This window comes from Gekko japonicus, unplaced genomic scaffold (assembly GCF_001447785.1).
Source record: "Gekko japonicus isolate JY-2015 unplaced genomic scaffold, Gekko_japonicus_V1.1 scaffold3010, whole genome shotgun sequence".
NCBI classification, from domain to species: domain Eukaryota; kingdom Metazoa; phylum Chordata; class Lepidosauria; order Squamata; family Gekkonidae; genus Gekko; species Gekko japonicus.
Window position 1 is genome coordinate 106962 of NW_015169876.1, and position 9933 is coordinate 116894.

At 47.4% G+C, this 9933-nt stretch overlaps 1 protein-coding gene across 1 annotated transcript in view; it reads right to left on the bottom strand.

Moving 5' to 3' along the window:
* CCDC39 (coiled-coil domain containing 39) overlaps positions 1–9933 on the bottom strand; it is a 43153-nt gene that overhangs the window by 20384 nt on the left and 12836 nt on the right. The window contains exons 8-11 of the mRNA XM_015417453.1: positions 8137–8240; positions 6246–6378; positions 2347–2541; positions 97–261 (exon numbers count right to left, since the gene is read on the bottom strand). Of these exons, the coding sequence (XP_015272939.1) occupies positions 97–261; positions 2347–2541; positions 6246–6378; positions 8137–8240 (597 nt within the window). The remainder of the gene's footprint in view (positions 1–96; positions 262–2346; positions 2542–6245; positions 6379–8136; positions 8241–9933) is intronic.

Sequence of the window (9933 nt, forward strand, 5' to 3'; positions counted from 1 at the left end):
GGAATGCCCTCCCCCCAACCATCATGGCAACCGAAGCAAGCATAGCAAAGCAAGGTCTGACACTTGATGTCCCATAAGAATCAACAGCCACGGTACCTGAAGTTTCTTCTGCTGGGCTTGCAAAACATTACACGCTTGCTTCTTCTCATCTGCAAACTTCGAAAGTTCCTCGAGTTTCGCTTCTAAAACTTGCCTCTCATCTGTGTTAAGCTCCCCCTTTAAGCGTGACAGCCTGCGCTCCACTTGCTGAATATAGAAATCCTGTTAAAAAAAATATTTTAAAGCAAGAAATACAATTAGTAGAGAGGGTGGGAAGGAAACAATTTCGGCAAGTGCTAAAAAAAACAAAAACAAAATTGACACAAAAACGCTTTTGCTTTAGGACAGGCACCTAATTAACTGATTGTTGTTTGACAATTGTTTCGGGCCTTGTAGGCCCCCTCGTTTGTAGACGGCCTCGAAATGGCCGGTGGGTAATGCTGCTCACAAGTAATCTTCTGAAGATACAACAAAACATCCCCGGCCCAGATAGAGAGTCTGCTCTAGGGGGGCTTACGGCTGAGTAGCAATCTTGCCACTACCAGTCGATGATGACAGAAAGGGTAGATTTTTCAAAGTGGTCCATAGGAGTTATGCATACAAATCGCATTAGCAAATAACAGGATTTGAGCATGTTCGTCTCTTGTATCGCTTCGAAAATTTACCCTGAAGCAGCCATAGTTCAGAGAAGCTACAGTAAAAAAAAAAAAAAAGCTGATTTGGGAAACTCATACCCCAATAGTGTAAACATATTTACTCGGAAGCAAATTCCTTAAGGAATTTCACTTCTACATCAATGGGTCCCCCCCCCTTTTCTTTTTGTTCTTTTAGAAATGGGCTGCACTGAAATAAATGATGCTTTCAGGTAAGCAGATGTTACGATATAAAGGGGAGAGCTGCGTCAATTCAGAAATACATGGATATACTCATGTATTTTGCAAACATTTCTAATGCTTTAGAGCAGGGGTCCCCGACGGGTACCACAGTGTCTGCTGACACCTATCCTGGTGCCGACCCCATGTTTTGAGAAAGTGGGTGGGGTCAGGCGGGGCGCTCGCCCAGCAGGCCTTCTAACTGGCAACTGGCGATCCAATTGGCTGGGCAGATTAACAATAACGCTATTGCATCAGCTGCCATCACAGTATTGGTTTTATTTTCTCACTCCTCTTTGCGGTGTATTTTTAAAATTTACTCCTCTGCTCCCTTGCACTTAGCTTCCTCAGTGTGGTTGGGCCACCTCCTGTGGCATCCATTTTGTGGTTGCATTCACAACTTTGTGTGAAAAGGGCCCCTAGGTTCGAAAAACCGGTTAGGGACCCCTGCTTTAGAATTCTGCTGTGGGTTCCAGAGAGATGGAAGTGCGTACTGTTACCAGAAGGAACTATGGGGGGGGGGGAACCCACAGCCTAGAGGTTGTTTCCAGGTCTCCATGTTGCTCTGGCAGGGGGACTGGGGGTGTTCTGGGGCTGGGTGGGGATCTCACGTGATATGCTGATGTCATCCGGATGTGACATCAGCATGGCAGCAACGTTTGGGGAAACTCTATGGTAAAAATGGCCTCAAACCATAAAGCTTTGGCCAAAAAGCAGAGCATTGCCCCCCCCCCCCAGTTACCGACACTCTGACATCACTTCCGGGTGATGTCAGCACATTACGCATGGCATCAGGGGTGGGGGAATTTCCTCCCGCTGGCTGGCGGTGGGCAGGAGCCCACAAAATCGGGGGATCCCCCGCCCCCACCTGGGGAATGGGTACCCTACTAAAGATACATGTGAACAAGCGAGTGTCTGAACAGACATACACTTACAATGACTTACTTACGTGTGCCAGCCTTTTGCATTGATACCAAACCAGGCCCTGGGAGGTTCCTCTGAGGAGGGAGAGGATTTTCATAAAGGTGACATCTTTGTAAATACAACAAAGATTTAAATAAGAATTGTAAAACAAAGTATGGGTACCGGATGATACAGCCAAGGGATGCTGTGGAGTTACTGTCTGATACTTAAACTTTTACCTATGCTTTCGAATTCTTCTTTAAATTCTCTTGCACTTATGGACAGGGCATCACCTTCCTGGGATTTCTGCCACCTTAGCACCCAAGGCCTGGTTTGGAATCCAGATGAGCTACTGATAGCAGAACACCTGGCTATGAAATTTTAAACGAGCTGTTTGGAGAGTTGCTCATTCACAGTTTTGCAACAGACTGGAAACAGTCTAAAATCTAGAGGCAACTGCATGCAACACTTGTACAGACCTGTGTGTGCGCGCGCACACACACACACACGCACTGAGATGTTATTCTCTTGCCTGAGAATACATGATTTCTTGTTGCTTGAGAGTCTCTGCATCCAGCCGGCCTAACCGGCTGTGGAGGTTTTTCATCAGTCCCCGGCCTCCTTCGATTTCAGCTCTGAGGCCCTTCTCTCTTTCTTTCAGTTCCTGTAACTCCTTGGTTTTCTTGAAGTGTGTGTCTCGCATCTGCTGTGCCAGTGTTTCTTTTTCCTGTTGGAATTCAAGTACCAGTTCAGTGCTGTGAAAATACGGTGCTTTACGCATCTTCTTTCTGGTCCCGACAACGTCACGATTAAAGGGTACTGTGATCTTAACTGGAACAGAAGTTTAATCTCGTCACCTTGGATGGCTCTGGCCCCGCTGAGGTGTGTGACCCCCTCTTCCTCCCATTCTGCTCAGGTACCCAAGCCAAGGTAGGGCCTATGGCTCAGTGGCAGATCATCTACCTGGCATGCAGGAGGTCCCAGGTTCAATCCCTGGCAACTCCAGTTAAAAGGGTCAGGTAGGAGAGGATGTGAAAGATCTCTGCTGGAGAAGGCTGCTGGAGAAGGCTGCTGCCAGTCTGCGTAGATAATGCCAACCTTGATGGACCAAGATCTATCAAGTGGCTAGTTGTCAGGGAGACTGTAGGGAACCTCCACGTTCAGGGGCAGTCAGCCTCTGAATCCCAGTGCCAGGAGGCAACATCAGGGGAAGGTCTTGGCCTCTATGCCCTGTAGCTGGGCACCCAAAGAAACTGGTTGGCCACTGTGTGAGGCAGGATGCTGGATCAGATGGATCAGACAGACCACTGGTCTGACTCAGCGGGGATGTTCTTAAGGGTGTGATTCAGTGTAAGGCAGCTTCATGTACTCGTGTCTACTCGTTCCCTGAGACCTCCATCCTGCCTTCCCTTCCTCTTCCCAAAGCCGGGCCATTTCCTTCTAGCCAAACTCCTTCTTCCCAGCAGCTGATTCTCTGTTTTTCCTGAACTGCCGTCACCCACGCTAGCCATGGCCATTAACCACTTAGCAGGTGCGTTTAAAATCTTCATCTATCCATGGGTAGGAGAAACGGAGCCGTGACTGTGACCTACTGAATCGAAGGGTATAATTCACTTTGACTGAAATGGATCACATTTTGTTCCTTCTGATTTATGAAGTTCCTAACAAACTTATCAGAATCATTCAAAGAGATCCTAAAATACAGACAGAGTGTTAAATAAGATTCAGTCCCTGCAACCCTGCTTTTCTACAGATACTGGGGGGAAGGGGCTGGCCACTGGGGAAAGGAAGCCCAAATGGAAAGAATGGGATTTTTGAATGCATTATTCCTTGCCCGTCTCTTTTCACAGCAAATTAAAAGATGTGGCAAACAGACACGCGTGGCTAATTTTGATGGAAAGCCTGCTTATGACTAACACGCCACACGCATTGTTCGAGAACCGTTCATCCTAGTGAAACCATCACCCTTGGGCGGTGGAACTGCCACGCTCCTCTCTGCTCCGGTTATCCATCCTTCTGCATAAGGAAGGAAGCACTGCTAATGGTTTAGACATCCTAATAAGAGTTTTAAGGATAATCTAACACAATCTGAAGTCAGGCTAGATCATGAGTATTGCCACATCTTCTTAAAAAAAATTAATGGAATTTGCAATCCACGTTTTGCAAATTCTGTGCTCCAAGCAGGGCTTAAAGGCACTTAAGATACAATCGTGAGATGACCCACACTGGGAAATCAGAGTGGGATGTTCTCTCTAATGCCCCCACTGATCGGAGCAGTTCACATCCTGAGCAGAACAGAGCTGCTGTCATCTTAAAATGGGCAATGGGCAGTGCAAGACCCTGCGTGGCTCCAGACTGCTGCTGAGCGGGGCTTCCTGTGTCAATGAGCGGCCGCTCACCCACACAGCTCAGAGGGAACACTGGGTAGGATGCGATCCCCACCATGCTGGTGTGACATCATGACTTGCTGCACTTTGTGACGGTGTCTCAGAATTGCATCCCATCAACCTGACAAGCTGCAGAACCCTTGTGCCAAAATAACCACCTGGGGAAGACTGGATGCAAAGCTAACAGGACCGTATTTCACTTGAAAGATTTATACCCCGTTTCCCCACCCACGGTCTCCAAGGTGGCTTACTTGCCAAACGAAAACAAGATACAGGTCTTTAAGAAGTAAAGTAGATTAAAATCAGTAGCATCGATCTAAGCCAGTGTGGTGTAGTGGTTGAGAGTGTCCGACTAGTATCCGAGAGACCCGGGTTGGAATCCCCACTCGTGCCATGGAAGCTCGCTGGGTGACCCTGGGCCAGTCACACCCTCTCAGCCTAACCTACCTCACAGGGTTGTGGTGAGGACAAAATGGAGGAGAGAACAATGTAAGCCACTTTGGGTCCCATTGGGGAGAAAGGCAGGGTGCAGATGAATTAAATGAAATGAAAATGAATTCGGTAAAAATCCTGAACAATGCAGTAATTATATCCCACCCAAAGTCTGAGAGAAGAGCTTTTTGCTGGTGCCTCAAGGACAGTGAAGGTGGAATACACTTGGGGAAGGATTTCTATAACTGAGGTGCCACAACTGAAAGGGTTCTATCGACAGCCGTCTATTATAACATCAGGAGGTGGGGCTACCCAGAGCAGGGCCAATTTCAGTGCAGTGCAGCAGAGGGACCAAGACCAAGAGTGGGCAGCCGTGCTGGTCTGAAGCAGCAGAACAAAGTTCGAGTCCAGTGGCACCTTGAAGACCAACAAGGTTTAATTCTGCGTATAATTTTTCATGTGTATCTGAAGAAGTGTGCGTGCACCTGAAAGCCGATACCCAGAATTAAACTTTGTTGGTTTTCAAGGTGCCACTGAGCTCGAACTTTGTTCCAAGACCAAGAGTGGCAGGGTTGCCAAGTGGCGTAAAGAAAAATATGTCCTGCCTCCTTTAAGAGAGGCTGAATGGGACGTTACTTATTTACAAGGTGATGTTATGCAGCGCCATGCCATGATAAACTTCAGTTGCCAAATCCCCCCCCCCCTTATTTCTCATTTTAAGTTCCCTCTCCCCCCTTCCCATTAAATGGCCGGGCAGTCCGAAATTGGAATGGAAATTTGTAAGTTGCCACCTTGGATCTTTTCACTCTGGTTTTAGCTCTTATCAAACTGTATATGGAAATTTTAAATTTGTATCTTTGTTGTATAACATTATGCCCCCTGTACATTGCCCAGAGCTCGGTGTAAGCTGGGATAGGGTGAATAACAAATCAAATAAATACTACTACTACTACTACTACTACTACTACTACTACCACCACTACCACCACCACCACCACCACCATCACCACCACCACCACCTCTATTAAAGGGATAGGGCATTTATTTCCAGGCCTGAACAACCCTAATCTCACCTTTTCTCCAAGGAGTTTAGTGTATGATATGTTTAGTGTATGATGATATGCATTGTTTCTTCATGGTAACAGTTCTTCATAGCTCAAGGCATTAAAATAATAAACCTACTACAGTTTGTAAGGACAACAAGCGTTTCTCTAAAGCAGTACACAAAGATGAGGGTTGTTTTTAGCACTTCATCCAAGGCAAAATCATGGCTTCCCAGTGTGTGGCAGCAAGGCATGAGGTCTGACAATCAGCCAATCAGAAGCTCCCAACCAGAACAAGGTGTGCAATCCATATGACTGCCTTCTCTTACTCCTGGATGCACATTATTAAAGCACCAAGAAAGTAAGGGGGGGGGCCTAGTTCTCTTTACCAACAGGAAGGGGGGGACCACAGAAAACCGCTCAGAAAACATAATGCACCCTGAATTATCTTTCAGTCCAGCATTCAATGCAATTGACATAGATATAATGAACCACAAATTAAGCCTCCACCCTCCCTTTAGCCACCAGACTTCAGCTGCAACGCATCAAAGGGAAGAAGGAGCCCTCACCTTGTTGGTTCTCTCCTTCTCTTTCAGCATCTCTTCCAACCTGGCTGCTTTCTCATCTAACGTCAACGCTTGGTCCGTCACAGATTTCAGCTTCTTGGAAAGGCTCTCGTTCTGGTCCCTGATGAAGTTTAGCCTAAAAGGAGATTTAAGGGATGATTTAGGGACAGGTCAAGCCCCCAAAGCGTATGCACCTGAGCCCTCCCATCCATAGGGCTTGCCTCTTGCGGCGGCACAAGGCTCCCTGCACTGGTAGAAGGTGTTATTAGCAGAACAGATGCACATGGTCGAGCCCGACATACTAAAAGAAAGATCAGTTACCATTTAGAATCTTTCTTAGCTAGGAAGCAGCCAAAATGCAAAATGAATGCTTTTGTACTGTGGGATTTATAAATGTTTTTAAAGTTGTTTTATATTGGCGTTTGCCACTTGTAAGCCGCCCTGAGCCCGCATTGCGGGGAGGGCGGGGTATAAATTGAATTAATTAAATAAATAAATAAAATAAATAAAATTTCAACCATGGTTTTCATTTTTAGAAAAATTGTGACAAAAATAGATAAAAGGTATTAAGTCAGACTATTTGATCCTGGCCAGCCTTTGCCACGATGCCTACGAAAAGCCAAAACTGTACAATACTTTTGGGGAGAAGGACTGTGGCTCAGTGGCAGAGCATCTGCTTGGCATGCAGAAGACGCCGGGTTCAATCCCGGCATCTCCAGCTATAAGGATCAGGCAAGAGGTGATGGGAAAGACCTCCTCTGAAGACCCTCGAGAGCCACTGCCAGTTTGAGTAGAACCTGACGGGCAAACGGTCTACTTCAGTATAAGGCCGCCTTGCGTGTGTTCGTGTAACAGGGCAGGTCCAAGACCGACTTGCTTTCCCCACAGCCACACAACAGCCAAAAACTGTATTGTGTCGTTTGGCCCAGAGGCATTTACAATAGCAGACCACAAACTCAGTCAACTAAATGACAACAGAGGCAAGACATGCTTTGATGGACAAACTGCTGGTAAACGTGCCAATGAAAAGAATGCCTTTTCTTTGAACTTCTTCCCGATATTTTCATCCTGGCGTTTCCCTCTCCCATTTCCTCATGGCCACCCCACAGGGAAGGGAAGGGCAGGACAGACGAAGAGAAGGCAGTTTGTGGGTTTCTGGGTGATTTGAAAGCGGGGCCTTGCGAGTCAGAAGCCAGCCCTCTTCACTGTGCCTCACTGACGGAGGTGAATCAGATTCAGGCCGGCCGGCCGGCCGTGTCAGTCTGAAGCAGCAGAACAAAGTTGGAGTCCAGATATAAGCTTTTGTGTGCATGCGCACTTCTTTAGTCTCCGAAGAAATGCGCATGCACACAAAAGCTTATACTTTGAATAAAGCTCTGTTGGTCTTAAGGGTGCCACTGGACTCAAACTTTGTTATGAGGTGCAATACTTGAAGAAGCCTTTTACCCCATTGGGGCTAATGGCAGGTTGAGGCCTCTGAAACTCGTACCGGGGGTGGGGTGGGGGGTGGAGTTGTCAATAAAGCCCTCTTGCTGAGAGCTGTAGCTCCAGTCCAACACCGCAGCAGGTGCTGATGGGGAAATTTCCCACATAAGTTGCCATTGAGACTCCAGTTTGCACTAGGCTCACACCTACAACTTTCTTCCGTCAGCAGCTGTCCTGATAGTTCTGAAGAAGTAAACAGAAAACAGCCAGCCAACTGCTCTCACGAACGCTGAGGAGACCCCCACCAAATTATTTACTTCACTATAGGTGAGGCTGTCTGTGTCTCCTGCCTTGTCAAGCACTGTATTATATATCAGTTCTGTTTTATCTACTACAAAAAAAAAGCAACATTGAGGAAAACCACTGTACAAACCCCCCAGAAATCACCTTTGCCATTTACACTTCCTACCTGAGAGTTTTGTCCTGGGTTTCCCTCTTCAGGTTAGCTACAGAGGATCTCATCTGTTCTAGTTCAGAAGCAGTCCCATCCACAGTGGCTTTCAGTGTCTCCAGCTAAACATTAGTTAGTTTTGAAAAGACATGAAAGACAAGTGTATTTACTCACGTACAGGACCAAACTAGACGTGACAGTGCCCTTGTGGCCACCACAAGAAACTTGCTGCCATTTTAGAGAACATTTTAAAAGTCATTTAAAAACACCGCAAGCCCACAGCACAGTGGGCTGAGGCACTCTGGTTCCTCCCTGCACCTTACCAAGTACCAAAATGGTTGCATCCTGCCAGCTGTTTCAGCACTTGAAAAGGCGAAGGGAAGAAACAAGACAGCTGTACTGCAGGCCCAATTGGGCCCTCACAGGCTGCGATCATACGCACAATCAGACCCGACATAGGTGCGAATGCCGGGCAGATTTAAAGGGCGTGATCAGACAACAGCATCTGGGAAGCGCCCCACAGCCGTCGGCAACCTGTTCTGCTCCACCGCAGAAGCGGAGTTAAAAGATATGGGGGGAAATCCCGTAGTAAATGGGTTGCGACGGGCCACGGTGTTCCCTCTAAGCTGTGGAGTCTTGTGAGCAAAAATTGTACTTTGTGAGCTGCTGGCATTAAAGTTGTGAGTGGGTGACTTGGTGACTGCATAAATTAGTTTGCTCTGGAGCCCTCCTTCATGAGCTGAGACAAAAATGTGTGAGCTGGAGGCTAAAAAACTGTGAGCCAGCTCACACTAACTCAGCTTAGAGGGAACACTGGCCACGGATGGACTTTCCCGTGTCTGATCGCTCAAGCGCGCTCTCATGTCATTGTGATGGTCCGATCAGGCCATCCCAACTCCGTGCCGTTGTCCCCCCCCCTTTCGCAGTATGCGCATCATCACAAACTCCATAGGGAGCCCTCAGTGCGGAGGTGCAGTTCATCGATTCCTCGTTTAAGCGCATGGGAAACAAAACGGCCAAAAAACCCACAACTCACCCACAGTTGCGTCTGATCACACACAAACTTCGCCCACAGCTTCAAAAGGAGGTGTGATCGTGCAACTGCAGGTCAAATTCCTCCAGAGGAAATAGCCTTGCTTCCCCCCCCCCCCCCGTTTTTTCTGGCGCGTATGACCGCACCCACGGTGTTTTTAAATGATTTTAAAATGGCAGTGGTGTCCTCGCGATGGCCACAACGACACCGTCACATCTGCCTTGGCCCTTCAATTTGTAGCACTGATCTTTTTTAAAAAATGTAGCAACCGGTCAGTATGCATTAATGTGGTCAAGGTAAAGGTAACAGGTAAAGGTTTCCTTTGCTCGAAAGCTAGTCGAGTCCGACTCTAGGGGTTAATTTCAACAAGGCAAAAGTACCATACATTAAGAGAACATGTCTTTTACACCGTTCAAGAAACGCCCATTCTAAGCCTTTACACGTGTTCGCCACAGGGACTGGAAGCCACGCTTATGCTTTACGTATGTTCACCACAGGGACTTGAAGCCATGCTGCAGCTGAGAATCCCCTGTGGCAACTCCTTTGTCAAAGCACAGCAGGGGCATGATTCAGGTGGGGCTGTGATGTGAGGGGAAGAGGAGCTCCTGCCTTCCTCCCACTCTTTTTTGGGAGGTTAAATGTCTCTGCAAGTGGAGTTTAAATTACACCCAATGGGAAGAGCAGAGAGAAACAGGAAACTGATCTGCTTCAGCTGGCTAAAGCTGCCAGGTTTGAATTTCCCACGTCTGTAATTCAGACGTAAATCCTCCATTGACCCGAAT